Source organism: Vigna unguiculata, chromosome 7 (assembly GCF_004118075.2).
Source record: "Vigna unguiculata cultivar IT97K-499-35 chromosome 7, ASM411807v1, whole genome shotgun sequence".
NCBI classification, from domain to species: domain Eukaryota; kingdom Viridiplantae; phylum Streptophyta; class Magnoliopsida; order Fabales; family Fabaceae; genus Vigna; species Vigna unguiculata.
Window position 1 is genome coordinate 32,862,804 of NC_040285.1, and position 22,001 is coordinate 32,884,804.

Below are 22,001 nucleotides of genomic sequence, written 5' to 3' on the forward strand. Positions count from 1 at the left end.
TGGTCTTCTCAACTTCATTTGAAGGACTCTGTTTAACACTCAGTTTAAAATGAGTAGCAAGAGGAGTACTCACAGCTTTAGCATTTTCCATCTGGAATCTCTGCAACACCTTCCTAATGTATTGCTCTTGTGATAGATAAATCTTCTTTTCTCTCCTATCACGTGAGATATGTATGCCAAGAATCCTTTTAGCAGCTCCCAAGTCTTTCATGGCAAAAGACTCGCCAAGTGTCTTCTTTAACCTGTCAATTTTGGAAATATCTTTTCCAACAATAAGCATGTCATCAACATATAATAACAGGATAATAAAGTCATCATTAGAAAAACTTTTAACAAAGACACAATGATCAGAAGTAGTCTTCATGTAACCCTGCTCACACATAAAAGACTCAAACTTCTTATACCACTGCCTTGGAGCCTGCTTCAAACCGTATAGACTCTTCCTTAGTCTACACACATATTCTTCCTTGCCTTTAACAAGAAAACCATCAGGTTGCTTCATGTATATCTCTTCCTCCAAATTACCATGAAGGAAAGCTGTCTTCACATCCATCTGCTCAACCTCCAAATCAAGAGTAGCAGCTAAACTTAGCACAGTTCTGATGGATGACATTTTCACCACAGGTGAGAAAATCTCATTGAAATCAACACCCTTTTTCTGTCTGAAACCTTTCACCACTAATCTGGCCTTGTACCTTGGAAGTGTAGAATTTGAATCTTGTTTCACCCTGAAAATCCACCTAGTTTCCAATGCCCTTTTGCCCTTAGGCAATTTCACCAAGTCGTAAGTGTGATTATCATGCAAAGATTTCATCTCATCTTGCATTGCATCCAGCCACTGTTTCTTCTCTTCACTATCCAAAGCCTCTTCAAAACACTCAGGTTCTCCACCGTCAGTCAAGGTTATGTACTCATCACAGGAATACCTTGTAGAAGGTTGTTTTTGTCTATTAGACCTCCTGAGTTGGACTTGAGGTGATTCAGGTATATCACCAAGATCGTCATCATCATCATGTTCCTCTTGAGCATCATCAATTGGAACCTCTACTCCACTTCCAAACTGTCGATCATCAACATCACCATGTTGCTCATTGTCTTGAGCTTCCGTTTCAACATTCTCCAAATTGTGAGTGGGCAACCTCATCGGATTACCATCAGTGAGATTACTGTCTTTCTCGGGTGTGGTCTTCTTCACCTTATCAATGTCTTCAATGGTCTGATCTTCCATGAATTGTACATCACGGCTTCTAACAAGCTTCTTCTCAACAGGATCATAAAACCTGTAGCCAAATTCATCCTCACCATAGCCAATAAAGATACATTGCCTTGTCTTTTTATCTAACTTGGATCTTTCATCCTTAGGAACATGAACAAATGCCCTGCAACCAAAGACACGCAAATGATCATATCTAACATTCTTACCAAACCAAATTTTGTCTGGCACCTCAATATTCAAAGCAACTGCGGGACTGAGATTAATAACATGCACAGCTGCAAGCAATGCCTCTCCCCAAAAGTGCTTAGGCAACTTTGCTTCTGAAAGCATACATGTAACCCTTTCAACCAAGGTCCTGTTCATCCTCTCCGCTAGACCATTCAACTGAGGAGTTTTAGGAGGAGTCTTCTCGTGTCTAATACCATGCTGCCTGCAATAAACATCAAAAGGTCCACGGTACTCACCACCATTATCACTACGGATGCATTTCAGCTTCTTGCCTGATTGCCTCTCAACCATAGCATGAAATTCCTTGAACTTTTCAAGTACTTGACCTTTCCGCTGAAGAGCATAGACCCATAGCTTCCTGGAACAATCATCAATAAAAGTAACAAAGTAAACTGCACCACTAAATGACTTTACCTTTAATGGGCCACAAACGTCAGAATGCACCAATTCAAGTAATTCTGACTTCCTTGAGGGTGGATGCTTCTTAAAAGATACTCTGGTTTGTTTACCAGCCATGCAATGAGAACATTTCTCCAATTCTGCATTTCTCAATCCCATAAGCACATCCTTTTTAGCTAAGCAGTTAAGCCCTTTCTCACTTATATGACCAAGCCTCCGGTGCCACAAAGATGCCTCCATATACATAGCATTCACACTGTCTTTAGCAACCAAAGCTTTAGTCCAATACAATTTAGATTGTTTCTCCCCTCTGGCCATAACCAAGTTACCTTTAGTGAGCTTCCATTTACTAGAACCAAAGTGATTGTCATAACCACAATCATCAAGCAACTGCACAGAGATTAAATTAAAACGGACATCCGGAGCATGTTTGACTCCTTTAAGCAACAACTGCACTCCCATGTTGGTTTGCAGGCAAACATCACCAACACCAATCACTTTAGACTCACCATCATTACCCATCTTCAACACTCCAAAATCACCAGAAGTGTAAGATGTGAAGAACTCCTTCCTAGGTGTAACATGCAGTGTAGCACCACTATCAATAATCCACATGCTCTCATCAGATACAAGATTAACGGACTCAAAGTCACGAAGAAGAACAAGATCACCATCTGTAGCAGTAGTGACACGATCATCATCATCATGATCATTCTCTCTCTGTTTGCCCTTCTTGTCTTTGTTCTCCTTTTTCCACTTAAAACAGTATTTCTGAATGTGTCCAGTTTTATGACAAAAATGGCACTCTAAATTCTTGTATCTTGACTTGGACTTGCTCCTACTCTTCTCTCTACCACCTTTATGTTCCTTTTTCTGACTTCTCCCCCTAGCTTCTGTAACAAGCATCTCAGACTGAGATGAAGAACCATGTGCCTTCCTTCTCATCTCTTCATTAAGAGCACCGCTCTTTGCCATCTGAAAAGAAACAACACCATTCGAGGCAGAGTTTGTAATTGAAACCCGAAATACCTCCCAAGACTCTGGTAGAGTATTAAGCAACCATAATCCCATAACTTCGTCATCAAACTTTATGCTCATTCCTGACAATTGATCTAGGAGCCCTTGAAACTCATTTAAGTGATCAGAAATAGAAGAATTCTCCATGTACCTCAAATTCATCAAGCAATTTAACAAATACAATTTATTATTGCCCGACTTAGAAGCATACAAAGACTCAATCTTCTCCCACAAAGCTCTGGCATGTGTCTCATTAGCAATATGATTATAAACATTATCTTCAACATATTGCCGAATAAAACCACATACCTGTTGGTGCTCAAAGTCCCATTCTTCTTCAGACATAGAATCTGGCTTCTGTGTAGCAAAGACCGGAAGATGCAATTTCTTGACAAATAATAAATCTTTCATCTTGCCCTTCCACAAATGATAATTTGTACCATTCAAAGTAATCATCTTTGCATTTGCCTCCATCATTCAAGCAAGTAAATATAGCCCAACCAAGAGCTCTGATGCCACTCTGATGGGGAAAACAATAACAAACAATATACCAGAGAATGCAGCGGATATAATTTCCCCTAACTTGCAAGAATCTATGAGGAGCAATAATCAAAGAGCAGCAATAATAAACCACCAAAAGCACAAATAAAGGCACCAAGATTTTTAACGTGGAAAACCCCTCAAATCAAGGGTAAAAACCACGAGTCGTCCAGACCAAAGAAATAGCTTCACTATGATCAACAAGAGTACAAAAGAGTCTTAATCAATAGCACAAATTAGTGCCAACACCCAACCAAATAACAAAGCAACAAAGCTTTCAAATAGAGAAGAACAAGAGAGGAAAACCTCTACAAATCACTGCTGCAGTGCGAAATTAATATCTCCCAACTCAGACCTCGTATCAAAGATCCGACCGGTCAGAATGAAGAGCAATGAGTTCCGAACCTGCTGTAAAAATTTCAGCCCGATCCAACGGTGAACGAATCCGCAGCGCCGAATTTACTGCGACAGCTCTATGAAAAACGTGAACAGAATTTTCCCTCTACCTCTCCCTCTATGTGTTAGGGCTTTCAGTGTATTCTGACTCTATTGTTCTGCCTCTCTCTTTATTTTATAGCCTCCTCTCCCCTCTCCACTAGGTTTAAGTGAGACATGGGCTTCTCAAATTTTGGGCCTTTTCTCCACATAGGAAGGGAGCCCAATACCCAACATTAAATAATGTATATGATCAAGCCACGGGTCTATTATAGCCCTAATATAAAGCAAGGGTGACAAATTAATTACATTAGAGTTTAGACACAATAATTTGGTCTAATACATACAACATTCTTCCTAAGTCTAGGTCAAAATAAAATAATATTATATCACAGAACTATAATTGAAGCGCCATTGAAAAATGATCATATTTCGGTGGCTTCTTTAATTTAAAATCGTGTTGGCATTAACACATGCACAGTGCAAAATATTATTTTCCTGGAAAACTAAAATTTATTCCTTTCAGTCATAAATTAAAATCTTATTTTGCAATTAAGGTTTGCGAGCAGCTTTGATTTTCCGCCAAGTTGATTAAGATCACAGTTATGCTACACTGCTAAGAGAGCTTAATCATCAACCCGCATTAATAAACACAAGCAAAGCCAAGTTCTGCTTTTGTTAGTCACTAATGATTGTTATTTCATTGAGGTTATTACTCATAATTAACCTATTACTACAATTTATAATAACCTTTCATGCGTTTAATAAAATAGTGGAACACCTAACCACATAACCATATAAAATACATTAAAAGAAGATTTACACAAATGTATATAGTATAGTGAATAGATTTGGTATAGGTTTAGTTAGGTTCCACTAGATCGACAACTGAGGAATTGTCATTCAACAAACACCACTACGTACCAAAACAAAAGAAAAATCCTTAAACAAGCAATTACAAGGTTTAAATTCAACCAAGATGAAACACTAGTACTCCACCATTGTGACAGAAATCCAAGGGCACATAGAATTGCTAGACACAAACAGAAAACTATGGTCCACTTATCTCAGTGTCAATTTAAAAGGAGAATGTAAATAAACAAATGAATGTTTCAGAAGAGTAGTAGTAATATATAATAAAAAGTGAACAGTGAGCACATATTTTAAAAAATTAAGAAGCATATGTAAGCAAGTGTTGGGACAAAATGACGTCAACATCAGCATTAAACCATTAATTATTTAATTTACAGGTGACAAGTTGCTGGTTAAATATTGCTGTTCTGCCAACAGAGTCCCTAGAAGGTTGTATTCAGTAGGTGTAAAGGGTACCCTCTCAGGTATAATAATATGGTTATAGCAAGCTTTCTATACAAGCTTTCGGCTTTTGCTCACTACTCTTTCATATAATAAATGCTATTTCTGTACTAGATTTGCAGCATATTTATTTATTTATTTATTAAATTAAAGCTTCTGAATAAGACAATATAAACCCTTGCAAAGTACAATGGTAGGTTGGTAATCCCAACTTATCTAGGCTTTATGTGTTTGTATAAAACAAATAATAAACTTAATCCTTTGAGTATTTATATATACAGACACAATACAAATCCCAAAATTGCCTTTTCAATCCGCGTATAATATATACATCCATTACCTTTTTATAATATATATACAAAAGAGTGCATTGTTCTCAAAGAAACCTGTTATCAGTTACTCTTACTTTTGCAAGGGATAATATATAAAACTCTATTCTTTCTCAATAATCAAGTCATTTAGCTGGAACTTCAATGTTTAAGAGCAAATCCATTAGAAGAAATTCAAAAACTTTTATATCATGTTTATTCCTATCCTAGGTTGGTTGACACTCAGCTTTATGAAACTGGTTTTGTGTACAACCAAAATAAGAGACAAAGGGTGATGCAAGTTCATTACAAATATGTCTGATAGGCCTTTTAATTTCAAACTCTATTGTTACTGATATAATTAAGACTGTTAGAGTGTTATAAAATAATGGTATTATATATATATGATTTTTACAGGCTGCTAGTAGTTGTTAAACATGGTTGTAATTAACAAATATACATGTTTTTTAGGGATTGGACATGCTCTTTTAACGACCCAATGGTCTGATATACTCAATTGCAGAACAGAAGATGCAAAAACAAAACGACAACCGTGCTAAACAACATCGGATAAACTTTGGTGGAGGGCTTATGGTTTGCATATGAAAACACTAAAGCCAGAAGACACAAATGATTAACATATTGATATGGACAGCTTAGGAGTCTGACATAGCTTCCAGATGTCAAAAAAGCAATGGTGCCAAATGTAGAGGGACGGCGCACCAAACAGACAATTGTGAAACCTCAATTGTGAAGAATGGAAGAGGAGAATGTGACATGCATGTACTCACTATTCGTGTCTGTTGCTAATTAGTCTCTGATCTAGTGCATTAGCCAAGTATAATACAAGTTTATGAAAGCTATGAATGATCCATTACATATAATATTAAGAATTTGGTTAAAATTAAGCTAGCACTGTACAGTAGCTAGCATTGTTGTTTAAAGTGGTGGAAGTGAAAAGGCTTAGGGTACAATATAGCGGTGGAAGGGGGGTGGCGTGAAAACTCGGTGTCACGCCGTCCAAACAAAGACCTTTCCATCTATCTGCCACCCCACGCGCAATCAATAACCTCATCTACAATATGTTTCTATATGTGTATATATTTATATATATTATTCTTCTGCTTCTTTTCTCTACAACATTCTCTCATCCCTTTCGATACATGCTCTTGCAAATACATATATATAACTCTCCTACCTCTCTTTAGACAAACATTCACATTCACCTTTACTTCAACACACATCTCTCTTCCTCTCTCTCTCTCTCGAGATCCTTTCTCTTAATCTTATCTCAGTGCCTGCAGCTACCAAACTCAAGACGAAGATGACGTTAACCCAAATTCCTGTGAGTATTCTATATATTCAGTGTCCATAAATGACGATTGTTTCTTTTTTCTATTCTCAACAGCGTTTCAAGACAAGTCTGAAACCTCCTTGAGTCCATTTGGTAATGATCTTTTGGAGGGTTTTTCTCAAGGAGCCAGCTTTTTCAAATTTATTTTGCAAGAGGGGAACTACACTACAGCTTTCTGATGTTTATTATATTATACCCATGTCCATATACGAGCCTGAAGATGTTATTAAATGGATCTATATCGCTTGCTTTTCTATCACATTTGTTAGTTTTCTGAAAGAAAGAAAACACGAATGACACACTAATCCAAGAATGATATCTTTTTTGTTTTTGTCAACCGAGAGCGTGTGAATATCATGATCTTTACGGTAGAAAAAGAGAGTGGTATGATTAATTTGAAAATTTTCAAACTATCAATGAAACAGTCTCCCCATTATAGGAAGAGATGAATAATATTAAATCCACTAGTGTTATAATTAGTTAGGGCTAGCTGGTTTGTGAAGGTTTAAGAAAACCATGTACATGGGTAGTGATTGTGTCCATGGAAAATTCGGAAAAATAGGTTAAACTGATGAGTGGAACTTTATCTGTAGCATGTGTGCCTGGTGGTCGTGAATTGTGATCACGACATTTTCAATAGGGCAGGTCTTTCTCCACCACCAGCAGGCGTTGGGAGTGCACTGCACTCAAAGAAATGTGACATGCTTGTGACAGCAAAGTCAAGCTTTTCGGCCAACTTTTGTGTTCAATATACTTTTGCCAACTCCATGTCATGCAAATAAAGGCACATAAAAAGAGCTTCTTAGGATTAATCATAGGCCTATTTTGTTAGTTAATTCCTTTATTATGGTGGGTTCCACACATGGTCTGCCAATTTTGTCATTGCACATGCTGCACAATTGTTGGGTCCAATACCAAAGTTATACATCATCATCATCATCATTACCTCAAAATATCTCATCCCTAGAGGTTTTTAGAGCTATAAGGTTCTAAACTATAATGACTTCGATCAAGTGCAACACGAAGCCAATGGCCACTGATTTTTTTTTTTTCCTTATCTTCCAATGCTGCCCTTTACCCTGATCAGGAATTTGCAAAAACAATTTGAGCGTCTTATTTTTCGTTTCATAATCATTTGTTTTTCTCTTGATGCATAATAATATTCAGGCTAAAACGGAAACATAATAAATGGTGAAATTGATCTTTCACAATGACTCCTTTTCCTTTGCTTGTTTCAGGAGAGATCATCGGTTGATATGGAATCATGCGTGCCTCCCGGATTCAGATTTCATCCAACAGAAGAGGAACTTGTGGGGTACTATCTCAAGAGGAAGATAAACTCCCTAAAAATCGATCTAGATGTTATTGTTGAGATTGATCTCTACAAAATGGAACCATGGGACATTCAAGGTATAGTAATTAGCCAGTTATAATTCAACTTTAGAAAATTTGATAAACTTCATCTGTTTGAAATTATATAAGATAAGGTTATATGACATTATGATCGTACTTGTTTGAAATTATGCAGATAGGTGCAAGCTAGGATATGAGCAACAGAATGAGTGGTACTTTTTCAGCCATAAAGATAAGAAGTATCCTACAGGAACAAGAACTAACAGGGCCACTGCTGCTGGATTCTGGAAAGCAACTGGAAGGGACAAGGCTGTTATGACCAAAAATAGAATCATAGGAATGAGGAAAACCTTGGTCTTCTACAAGGGACGTGCCCCTAATGGAAGGAAAACAGACTGGATTATGCATGAATATAGGCATCAAACCTCTGAACATGGTCCTCCACAGGCAAGTTCTTCTCACTTTTGAATCATATTAATTACCACTGTCATCAAAATATATATGCAACTATAACAATGCAGATTATATTAATTCAATGGTGGCTTCCAATAATCTGTTACGTACTATAATAATGTTGAGAAGAAAACGAAAACACTTGTATATGAATTAAGTCAAGGAGAAGGCAAACATGTCATTTTGAGCAAATAGGGTTGCCAAGACTATCTTCACCACTCCAAACAGTACTTTTCCTGTTTCATACTTTTCATTTTCAAACATACACACTCTTTTTCAAATTGCCCCATCACAGGCCACTTTCTAAAACATTTTTTTTTGTTGGAATTGTTTGAAATTATTCTCATTAATAATGCTATGGTTTTCACTCCTTATATTAAAGAGGATGATATTTTAATTTATTTTCTTTATGCATTTTTAATTCACTACTCTAATCACTACTTAAAAAAAATTAAAATAAATAATTAAAGGATGATACTGAAATAATAAATTAAAAATAAGTTAAAATATCATTATCTTACATTAAATAATAAGATTAGTAAATATAATTCAATCATATAAGTATCAGACAAGTTACTGACTATTTTCTTTTTCTTTTTTGAAAAAAAAAACTGTAAACTCGCTCTCTTTATATATATATATATATATATATATATATATATATATATGAAATTTTTTCATCTTTTCATGTGATAAACTTTTAATTGTCGATAAAGTTACTTTATTTTTTTACTAAAATTATATAAATACATCAATTTTGTATTTTCAGGGGATTTCAGTAAATAAACTTGTTAATGAGTATTAAAGGATCCTAGTTAAATAATAATATTTAATATATTATATTAAATGCTTTATATAATTATTTTAAGCGAGACATTCTGTATTTTGAATAAATTAATACTTTTATTTGTAGTGTGTAAAATGCTTTTATTTTAAATATAATTAATAAACTTCTACTTTTGGTTAATATTTTTTAATTGCACGAGTTAAACCTTTGCCTTAAATTGTAGTGATAAAAGCATGTTTATTAACGCTTTTAAGACCGTAAAGTTTTTATACTATTGTAATAGAATTTTAATCAAACAACGACGTGTTACTGTTTTTTATACCATATTGGTCTTATTAAAAGATATTTAACGTTGAAAAAAAATGCATATGGCATGACTTATAATTTTATGTATAAAAAATTATTAGATTGTATCATCTTATGATTTTACTTTCAACAACACAAAGGAATGATATTTTGAACTTATCAAATAAAAAAAAAACATTCACTTTAACAATTCAAAATGATAATCTTTAATTATATGTATTTTAGATTTTACCTTAAAATCTAAATATACTGTTATAATATTAAAAGAGCTGTCAGGTAAATTTTTATTAAGAGGTTTCAAAGTATTACTTTTCCATTACAAAACATGTATGTACTATATATATGTCAATTAGCTTGTATTATACATAGAGCAGTTCTTTAATTAATTTGACACTAACTGGTAATTAATCACTGCAAGATATATACTTTATGGTTCACTTCCATTCCTATGACACAAAGTAACAAAAAGATAGCTTTTCTGAAGCACTTCTTTATTTGTAAACCTCAATGCTTTAACATCTTATAAAACGTAATTTATTTATTTACTTCTCTATTGACATTTGTTGTGAAAATGGAGCATAAGAAAATTATGTAAATAAAATGTCTTTTAACTTAATTTTGTTTATTGAACCTCTCTCTTTTCTTTTACTTTTGATCACATTTTAATAATATATACTTTTGGAGAAAAAAAAAAGGGGGGAAACTATTTTCTCACACTCCAAATTCTATACTACACTCTCTCTCTTTTTTGGCTTTCTTTCCATCCCCATGTAGGTTAGTGTAAAATTTCGGATACTAAAATGATGGGTTATAGTTATGAATGTATATAAATATTATACATAAAACCAATTTCAAACATGTACTGAAAAGATATATCCACTTTCTCCAAAGGTACTTTGCCTTTCATAAAAAAGAGTCAAACGCAAATTACGACACGCTTGTCCTTTATATTATGTTAATAAAAAAAATAAAATAATGGTGATGATATATAGTAACAGAGAAGAAAAAATGTAGTATATCTGATCAGAATGATGAGAAAAGGTGAAGGTGACAGTTTATAATTCCTATTGCAGGAAGAAGGATGGGTTGTGTGCCGAGCATTTCGAAAGCCTAGTCCAAGTCACAGGCAAGGTTATGAGCCATGGTGCAGCAGTAGTAGTAGTAGTAGCCATCAACAACACTTTTTCAGAGATCAAAGCTTCGCAAGACCCTTATCAATTGCTGATATTTTGAATGAAACAAATGTGCCTCATCATCATCATCACCCTGCAGAAGCTCCAAGCTTTACTCTTCCTTTCAACTCAGATAATCAGCAACACTTTCTTCTGCCAAACCAAACTGTCATGGACAAACAACTCATTGAGCTTCCTCAGCTAGATAGTCCCACTGCAAGTTTTGCAATGAAGGACTGTAACCAACAACAGCACCACAATGGCCTCACAAATGAGGAATATTGTAGTGATGAAAGGAGCAATAGCAGTGCGCAAGGTATCGATTGGAAGAGTTTGGACAACTTGTTCGGGTCACAACTGAGTGACACACCTTATTTTTCACATCCAAACTTGCCCTTGATGATGCCACATAATAACCATGATCAACCTAGTCATATCCTAGGATGTTTCCCTGATTCATAGTTAACCTGTGTGTCACCGTAATGATCCATAGTCAATTAATGAATAAAGTCTGAGTAAGACGATGGATAAATATTCATTATATCGTAGTTGTCCATTGCCTTACCATAAGCTAATTTAGAAGTTGCTGGAGATTGAACCTAAAGGCTTTTTAGGTGATGATGGTATTATATATATTTTTTCGTGATAAAGGAGATTCGCTTGAAGAGTGAATCTCTCCTTTGTTTAGAGTTCAGAAGATCACAACCTTTTCTTCTTCTTTTTTTTTTTCGTTTTGGGTCCCCAGTTTAACTTTTTATTGTCCTTATTACTTGGTTATGTCACTATAAATGTACATTCTCAATTGCATGCATAGTGTGCTTTTTCTTTGCTTTAACTATTGCCCTCATCAGTGATTTGTGAGGGCGTTGTGTGCTATTCATCAATATATATATGACTATAAATATATATACACATTAATTAGACGAGGGAGTTTCCAGTTTATCAAGTATCTTCATTCTTTATACTCTTTTCCTCGATTAATTAGAAGGCATAAAATGACAGATGAGGTCACCACTACATTATATTACTTCAAGTATAGTTGTTGTGATTGTGAAATTTTTAAGACTAATTACACAAGACCGAAAAAAAAAAAAACTATCTTATAATTACACAATACTTAATTCTTCTATCTTATGAGTTTCTACCGGTTAGAAACTGGTTTATTTTAACTATATCATATCATCAAATAACATGAGATAATGATGAAGTGATTTGAAATTTAAAATGTAATGACCGTCTTCTGAAAAAAATTACAATTTTTTCATTACTCTTTTCTTAATAAAAAATTTCGAACATTAACATAAATTTACAATAACTTATATATTTATTGACAGATTGTTTATAAAAGTAAATTTGTCGGTAAATTTATATATCTTCATGAATAATGTATCAGACCGTCAATTTCGTTGATAATTTATGATTTTTATTATCGACGGAAGATAAAATAACTGATTAATTTTTTGCTAATTCTGATAAGATTTTTTTTATATTAAGAAATGATGAATGAGAAAAAGAGAAGAAGAAAATAATAGGGAGGAGAAGAGGAAAAAGAAGAGAAAGAGGAAGAAAAATAGAAATAGAAAGATGATGACGAAGAAGAGGAAGAGTCAGAATCAGCAACAATAGACAATGCAGTGCAGCGACAACGATGAAGGGAGATGAGAACATGGAAGAGATAAAAAAGAAAGAAGAAAAAAAGAATAATAAAAAATAAAAGAGGAGGAACAATAGAAATATTAAATCGCGACATTTATTAAAAGGATTTTTAGATGGTCAATTTGTTGATAATTTTGTCGGTAATTACTATTAATATTTACCATTGAGTCATTAGATATTACGAACAAATTTCGGGATCCACTAATAAAATTTATCTACAATCATTTTATCAAAAGATTTGTTGTCGTCGATCATTTTTCCTTAAACCTAAATTACTGTCAATTTTCTATTATCTACGTATTGTGTTACTTTTAGTGGTACTTTTCTTATATATGATTTTATTATATAGTGTTACTTTTAGAATGAGAGACTAAAAATGGCGATGTTATGGCAAGTTTGTATTCAAGATATCATATTAACATTCTCCTCTCTTGGTTTTATAATAGATATTATTTTTTTAACACAAAAGTTTAATAATAAAATTATTCGTATAATTTGAAAAGGTATTTTGTAATAAGTTTAATTAAGTTTAAGTGTCTTATAAAATTGAGTATTTTTAATTAAGTTTCTATTAAAAAAAGTGTCTATTATGTATTTAAAAAATTTATATTTTTCAATTGATTTTCACCATTTAATTCTTTTGCTTACTCGTGACATGACTATTGTTTTACCTAGTCATTTTGTTTAGTATTAATAAATGTAAAGTTTTCTGATTAATATAAGGTTAATATAAGATGTTATTACACTTAATGTAATAATGAGATTTTTTTACGTTCTTCTATGATTTCATGTCATCACTTATAACAATTATCACTACCATTGATTATCACTACCATTCCATTAATACAGGTAGAGATGGCAACATGGCGGGGCGGGAATGAGTTTTGCTATTCCATACTTATCTCCGCAAAAAAAAAAATCATCCCCATACCCAAACTTAACGGGTATTAAATTTTTGTCTCATCTTCATCCCCATCGGGTGACGGGTATAATCTCGTACCCATACCCGTGTTCTAATTACTTCAATATTAATTTTTATAAAAGAAAAAAATTACAACAAAGAAACATTTAATATTATCAAATATTCAATATTAGGAAGATGATTGTTTCTTCCATATAAAATACTTTAAAATAAATTATAATTGTTTACATTTTAGATTAGAATACCAAATAAAATTTCATGAGAACCAATTAAATTTGCAAACTACAAACATTAATGAAACTTAGTTGATAAAATTAAAAAATATTTAAAAAATATAAAAGAAAAACTAATATTCAAATTAAAATATTTATATAATTAAGGGTACGATAAAATGAAAAATATATCAAATATATAATTAAAAATATATAATTAAGTGTATGATAAAATGAAAAATACATTTGTGCGATTTCTATCTAATTATTTTAGTTTTATAATTTAGTTTATGCACGAAATAATTTTATATAATAATTTAAAGAAGAGCATATCTAATCTAAATTATATATATATATATATATATATATTTATATATATATATATATATATAATAAATAGTAATATTTTTATGTTGAAATAAGAATTATAGTATGAATATAAATATTTTTATTTTGGTAAAACGCAGGCTTGAGTTTCGTTGAAATGAGATACCTAGCTAGCTATAAACTTTAATTATCTATAGTGTTGATATCGAGGACCGAACGACTAAAAATAAAATAAATTTATTGCTAGTAGAAAAATGAATACCTAACATAAATATTTATTATTTTATTATTCATTAATGTGAGAGGTATGGTCTCAATATTTAATACAATATAATAACGTGAAAGAAAAAATAATCAAAGAAACAAAATAAAGATATAGATTAAGGCGTCAAAAATTTCATCAATTTGTTTGACACTTAATTTTCAGCTTTCTTAATTGGCTTTTAAGAAATAGAGACTCTATTTATTTATTTATTTATTTATTTATTTATTTATTTATTTATTTATTTATTTATTGCGTCGGTGATGTTATTTCCAATCCTCTGCTACTTAAAGTTTGTTTATCATATTTAATTCTTGATAGTAGTATATATGTCAGGTTTGTATCACAAAAAAATTACTGAAGTTTGATGACAGGGGAATCAACTTAAATGTTTGCTAGTTTCAAGACCAATACTAAAATACAGAAAAGCAATAATAAGATGGCACAAGTAAAAATGTGTTTATTTAATGAATAAATACATATAAAATCACTTGTTGGTTTGATATGAATGTGAAATGAGATTGGATCTCGAACTAGAATAAGATTTTGAGAGGATAAATGATTCGAGGAAAAAATGATACTCATACATTTTTATTCTAGAATATACATCAATTATAATATGAAGCAAACAACTTTGAAATAGGTAGGACATTGGAATAAAAACAAATGGAAATGAAACACTAACTAAGGAAATTGATGGTAAAGATGATGACTCTTACACAAGATGCATATAAGAAATTGTACGATAAAAGTAGGGGGAAAAACCACAATTTTTATAGCATTATGGACAGTAAAAATACTGTCGTCAACTCAATGTTTAGCAGGGAGGATTATGCTAAATAAAATACTACTAAAGAATAATTAAAACGCAAAGGTTGTAGGTTGGAAAATGAACTTTGTGTTATGTGTGGGAAGAGTAAGGAAACAACCAGCCGTATGTTTTTTGGATGTGAGATTGTGACTAAAGTACATGTGATTTTTGGGTAGGAGTTACTAATGTACATCATAATCAGGTAATAATAAATTTTAATCACCTTCGCTTAATGAAACTAAATAAAAAAGAAAACAACATTTTGAAGGGGATGTGGATAACTATCATATGGAGTATATGGAACCAAAGAAATAACATTTTGTTTCGAAAAGCAAAGATAGACCAAGAAGAATCATATGTATGACTCATATGAGGATATGGTCTTGGATAAAAAACAAATATAAAACATCATCTTTCTCATACTCTTAATGGTAGTTATGTCATCCTCTGATTAGTATTTATGTCTTCTGTGTTGCATTAAAACATTATTATAAGATGTCTACACAAGTTACTTTGCACAAACTATAAGTAGGCACTTGAATAATAGGACAACAAACTGGAAGGTTACATAAAGGACATAATTAACCAGGACTAACAGATCTCAAACGATTTAATCTACATGATTGTTTTTGCAGGAAAATGAATAGAGAGGGAAATTTGTAAAAAGGGGTCTTTTTCAAGGTTTATTTGTAAAATGGGGTCTGTTTCAAAAAAATTTGCAAAAATGGGTCGTGTCGTCCGGCGGGAGGACGACATTAAGGTGAAGTCGTCCTCCCAAAGGCCGGTTTCCTTTTTTTTTTTTTTTTTTTTTAATGAAGTCGTCCGGCCTCCGGCCGATTTCTAAGATGAAGTCGTCCGGCAGGAGGCCGGTTTCAGTTGTTGTTTTTTTTTTTTTTTTTCGTTGCAGTTTTATTTTATGATTTATAAATTTTTAATTTTCAGTTTTTTCAATCATTTACATTTCTTAAATTTTTGTATAGTATATTTAATTTGTTGGTATTCTTTTATTAATAATAAATTAATTTAAAAAAATACATCATATAATAAAAATAACATAATAAAAAATCGCAACCAATACATAATAAAAATTACATAATGAAAATAATATAATAAAAGTTACATGAAAATTGGATAAAGTGATAAATTACTGACGGTAGGGACAGTTGCCCCTATGATGTCCTTCATTTCTACAATATGAACATTTGCTTCGTCTGTTTGGATTTGGTTCATCCATCTCATTATGGATTCTATTAGTTGGTGGTCTTCCCCTTACCCTACGACGCATGTTTGGGTCTGGAATGAAATTTGGTCCAGTGTATATGGACCAATATTCTTTATTCCTAACCGGATGAAACTGTATTTCATATGCTTTGTTGATGTTGTAGAGGCTATAAACTGGGTGAATGTATGTGGTTAGGTCTATATGTGCGAAAGAGCAAACAGCTATTACGTGATGACAAGGCAGTCGAACAGGATCTTCATCATCAATGCCATTCTATCCTCCGCCAATGCCTTCCCAATCACCACAAATTCCTCAAAATGTCCAAAGTCATCAAGATGAAGATGACGATGAAGAACCACAACAACAACCAGTAACACGTCCCAACAGACCTAGAAGAAGACCAACATGTGGAACCGGAGGACATAGATGACTGTTTCATTATTTTTAAGTTACTAAATTATTGTATTTTAATTTTTAATCATTTAAAAAATATATTAAAGTTTATTTCTATTTTTATTTCAATTTATTACCATTTACTGTTTTTAAAAAAAAAAACTAAAATGAAGTCGTCATCCGCAAAGACGACTTCACTAACGCAAAAGCAAAAACCGGCCTTCAGCCGGACGACTTCCATTTTTTTAAAAAAAAAAAAAAAAAGGTGAAACCGGCCTTTGGGAGGACGACTTCACTTTTAAAGTCGTCCTTCCCCTTACGAAACGACCAAGTTTTGCAAATAAATTTTCAAAGGACCCTTTTCTACAAAATTTTGGTCAAAGGGACCCCTTTTTACAAATTTCCCGAATAGAGAATAAGGACTTACCTAGGACAAAAATTTGGTCAAAATCTCTAAGAACTAAAACCAATCAAATACATAATGGTTGAGAAGAACATCAGAAGAAGGAGGACATGTTCGGTTACATGGAATTAATGAAACATTGTTGGATATAAGTGTTGCATAGATAGCACAAGACAATGAACAATGAAGTAAGCATATTATGTAAGAAAATAGTTTATGTAATTAATCTAATATGAAGAATTATGAACATCAAGATTAGAATATATATGAAAATAGTTTTTGAATTACAAATATAAAATATTATACATGATTTTGTATATGAATTGGAACATCCCAAATTATATATATATATATATATATATATATATATATATATATATATATATATATATATATATATATATATATAATTAAAAAATGTTAATGTGTGCACCGAATTCTTTATAAATTTTATTTTAAGTTGTTTCTCCGTAAACTAGATAATTAAAGTAAAGTTGTTGTTGAGTTGGATATATTGAATTCTGTAATAACATTTTAATATGATTTGTTTATGATTATGTATATAATTCGATAATTCTAGGTTCAGAAGTAATTCACTCCATTTAGAATTCTACCAAAAAAGGTTATAAATAAAATATATATTATGTATGTTGTGAAATTGTCAAGTGGGAAGTTTGTTTTATTGATTTATATATATTGTATTGGACAAAAAATTTGTGTGATATAAGATTTACATTTAGAAATTTAGAGTAGGATTGATATTTTTTTATGAATTGGATTAAGTTTAGAGAGGACCGAACTATAGCAAAAGTGTAAATTTAAATTATGTACTAAAATTGTTGGTTGTGTTGGTTGATATGTTTGTTTGTTGTTTTAAAATTTTGGAAAATCCAAATTATACTTCTAAAGGTGCTTGATTTTCATTATGAAAAAATTGATTGTATATGTGTTTAAATTAGGCGGTAAAACATGATTTTTTTTTAAAGTAATGATATAATTATGTGAAATAAGAATGACATAATATGAAGGTTTTAATGATATGATATGAACATCATTAAAATATAATGCGTAATTTGATTGAGATTTTGTTCATACATACATGACATGAATGAGATTAAGATTGAAATAAAACAAATTAAAATATTGAACTTTATAAGCACGTGTTAAAAAAAGTTAAGAATTGTAAGAAAATTGTGAATTTTGTGTCATAAACAATCAATTTATGTGAAGTATGAGATAATTATAGAAATACAAAAGATTAGAGCCCATATAATGGTGATCTAGGAAAAAGTAGACGGTGAAAATTGGATTTTTTTTTTTACAGAGAAAATGTGTAAAATTGCAATTTAAAAGAAATTATTGGTCATAGAATAAATCGTAAGAAGTAGACTTCAACTCTAAATATATAAAAAATGTTAGGAGTCATTCAGTTTGTAGAAACAAAATAGAGGGAATATATTTTTGGATCCAAAATTGTCTTATTTGATAAAAAGTTCTTAAATTTCGGATATTTTGAAAGTCATTTTTGAATATAACTTTTATGATGGTGAAAAAAGAAAAAATGGAGGTGCAGGAAGAAGAACGAAAATCGGGAAGGTACAGGAAAAAACTGTGCAAAGTGTTGGGTATACTTAGATAAGCCTTCTCCCTGCACCTCCAACAGTTCTTCTGTATCCCCAAAAAAGATCCTTATACCCTTATTTATCATCCGCGTGAGAGTGGGTGAAATTCGTTGGGACGTAGTAAATTTCATTTACTGCGTCACCAACCTCCTGCACCCCCAAAACTTCACTCTTAATATTTTTCTCGTGTTTCGTTGTTCTCCATCCCAGTACTTTTGCTCTCATTCTCTTCTCCGTGGTCCCTTAGAGTTTTCTGTCCTTCATTCATTCCGTGATCCCTCTTCATTCATTCATTCATTGTGGTGGTGGTCACTCTGGTTTGTATCACTTTTTTTTTTTAAGGAATGATGTTTATTTTGTCTATATCTTTACTTTGCATTTGCATTGTGTTATTATTGAAGGTTGTGTCATTGGTTCTTTGAAAGAAGTTGGTTGTGCGTTATCTTTTCCCATCCAAGTTAGGCTTCTTACCATCTTACCAGCTTGTTAGGAGGTAAAATTTTTTCTGTTTGCTTGTGTTTTCGGTTTCATAAACTACAAAACCCGTTTGACGAAAAAAAGCAAATTTTTTTTTTAGGAAACGGATTATAGAATCCGTTTCATAAAAAAATTTGCAAATTTTTTTACGAAACGGATTACAAAATCCGTTTCACAGTGTATGAAACGGATTCTATCATCCGTTTCGTAAAAGAATTTGCAAATTTTTTTATGAAACGGATTACAAAATCCGTTTCACAAATTTTAATTTTTTTTTTCAGAAACGGAATTTGTAATCCGTTTCAGAAAAGCTTGAAACGGATTCCAAAATCCGTTTCTTAAATTTTTAAGTTTTTTTATTAAACGGATTTCAAGATCCGTTTCCTACCGATGCATGACGCCCATGAAGTGGCAAACATGAACCACATTCACGATCTGCCTCATCACCGTCGCCGCCTCACGCTTTGAGTAGTTTCCTTTGGCAATGATGCGGTCAAAGAGTTCGCCTCCACTGCACAACTCCATGACTAGGTGCACGTGGTTTCTGTCCTGTAAGCCCCTCTGAACTCCACGATGTTGGGTTGCCGCGACAGATGCTGCAGGATCATAACCTCTCTTCTCACGTCCTCAATCTCCTGCGCACTCACCAGCTTCGTCTTCGCAATGGACTTGCATGCGTACTCTCTCTGCGTCATCTTCTCCACGCACAGATAAGTCACACCCCATTGTCCGCTTCCTAGCTCTTTCTTCATCTCGTACATTTGCTCTATCTTTACGTACGGTTTTCCTAGAATAGCCCCCGATTGCGGCGTGCTCCTTTTCTTCTCAACAACACCATCTGATTTCCTTTTTCCACTATCTTCTTTCGAGCTATGCTCTGGAGAGGACTCCCATGACTCCTCGATTTCAATTTGACGGGCCTTGCTTGCTGCAGCAGAACAACGCCCTAAACAATCCCAACCCCATTTTTTTTTTTATTTTCTGGTATCAAACCTTCTTTTTGATCTTGATCTTTCTGGGTACGTGGTGATAGTTCTGCTTTGCTTTGCTTTTTATATCAGACCAATTAACTATTCGTTTCAATGGGGTTGATTACAATTGCCAATTTTTTTGGTGCTTTACTGTGTTGAAGGGTGTGGTTACAAATGATCGTGTGTTTGCCCATATCAAAACTTTCCAAACTTATTAAGTGTCCGAAGATACGTGCCTTGTTGTATTCAACTTTATATCTTTCATCTTTTATTTAATCCAATTTATTCGTTTTCCATATTATAATAATTTGGAATATGAAATTATGATGCTTAACGCGTGGAATAATGTGTAAAAGCCATATGGGACGTTTGGACCATGCAGAAAAAGAGAAAATCCATTAACTCACCATTCTAACTCCAACCATCATCTTCATAATATTCCTGCCAACTCCATCCCATGGCAGGTTCAAAGGATGTGAAGCACACTATATGGATATGGAATTTACGGCTGCTGCTGCACGAGTAAAGCAAATAGAAGAAAGAAGAAAGAAGAGAGAATGAGCTAGGTCAAATGGTTTTAAAATATTGGGGTGCATTGCAGGAGCAGGAGCAAGAGAGAAGTAGTGGTTTCGAAATATTGGAGGTGTAGGAGGTGGTCTGCTGGATCAAGTATAAAAAGAGAAAATTTACCGCTTAATATTTACATTTTACTGTTGTGACAAAACTGGAATTAAAAAACGTTTTGGGGTATAGGAGAAGCTATTGGAGGTGGAGGGAGAAACCCCCAATATTTGGGGGCTTCTCCTTGCACCCCGAAACCTTCTCCTATATCCTTAATAATTACCTTTTTGACCCTCTGTTCTTTTCACCCCCAAATCAACTCCACCGTCTCCTTCTCCTCCCGCTTCTCCTTCTCCATCCTCTCCTCTCCCTCCTGCCCCTCCGGCGAAGGCCTCGCCTTCCTCATCGCCTCCTCCACCCACTTCCCCGCCCTCTCCATAGGCCTCCCCCAACCATCTCCCAGCTCAACCTCCTTCGCCACACTACCTTCGACCCCTCCCTCAGCGACATCAACAACAACCACGTTTTTAATTTTAATTTTTTTTTAGAAACGGATTTCGGAATCCGTTTCATATTTTTTTGAAACGGATTTCGATATCCGTTTCACAAATTTTAATTATTTTTTTTGTGAAACAGATTTCAAAATCCGTTTCAGAAAAGTATGAAACGGATTCCGAAATCCGTTTCACAAATTTTTTTTTTATGAAACGGATTTTGGAATCCGTTTCATACATTTCTGAAACGGAATCCGTTTCACAAAATTTTAATTTTTTTTTTGTGAAACGGATTTCAGAATCCGTTTCATACATTTCTGAAACGGATTCTAAAATTCGTTTCACAAGTTTTAATTTTTTTTTTGTGAAACGGATTTTGAAATCCGTTTCATACTTTTCTGAAACGGATTCCGAAATCCATTTCTTAAAAAAGCATGAAAATTTATGAAACGGATTTCGAAATCCGTTTCATACTTTTGATTAGGGTCAAAAGAGTAATTATTGGGAGTACATGAAAAGATTTGGAGGTGCAGAAAGAAGCCCCCGATCTTTGATGTGTTTGTTTTATCCGGTCTTTGTTATGGATCAATTTGGTGCTTAGAATATTCTTTTCTACATAACATTTTCTTTTTCATTTTAGACTAAACAAATATATGGATCAATTTGGTAAACCGAATATATATTACAAATATATTTATTTACGAGTCATTTTTATAACATTTTTTAATTTTAAAAAATCATATAATACTCATATTAAAATAATATTTGTATTTGAAAAAGAAATGT

At 32.8% G+C, this 22,001-nt stretch overlaps 1 protein-coding gene and 1 pseudogene across 1 annotated transcript; one reads left to right on the plus strand and one right to left on the minus strand.

Moving 5' to 3' along the window:
• Positions 1–6,656: 6,656 nt before the first annotated feature.
• Positions 6,657–11,717, plus strand: LOC114189997 (NAC domain-containing protein 30). The gene is made up of 4 exons (XM_028078733.1): positions 6,657–6,802; positions 8,050–8,221; positions 8,340–8,611; positions 10,784–11,717. Exons 1-4 carry the CDS (start codon positions 6,782–6,784, stop codon positions 11,342–11,344), a joined length of 1,026 nt encoding a protein of 341 aa, XP_027934534.1. The 5' UTR covers positions 6,657–6,781; the 3' UTR covers positions 11,345–11,717.
• Positions 11,718–19,485: 7,768 nt separating this feature from the next.
• On the minus strand, positions 19,486–21,160 carry LOC114191401 (annotated as a pseudogene).
• Positions 21,161–22,001: the final 841 nt, after the last annotated feature.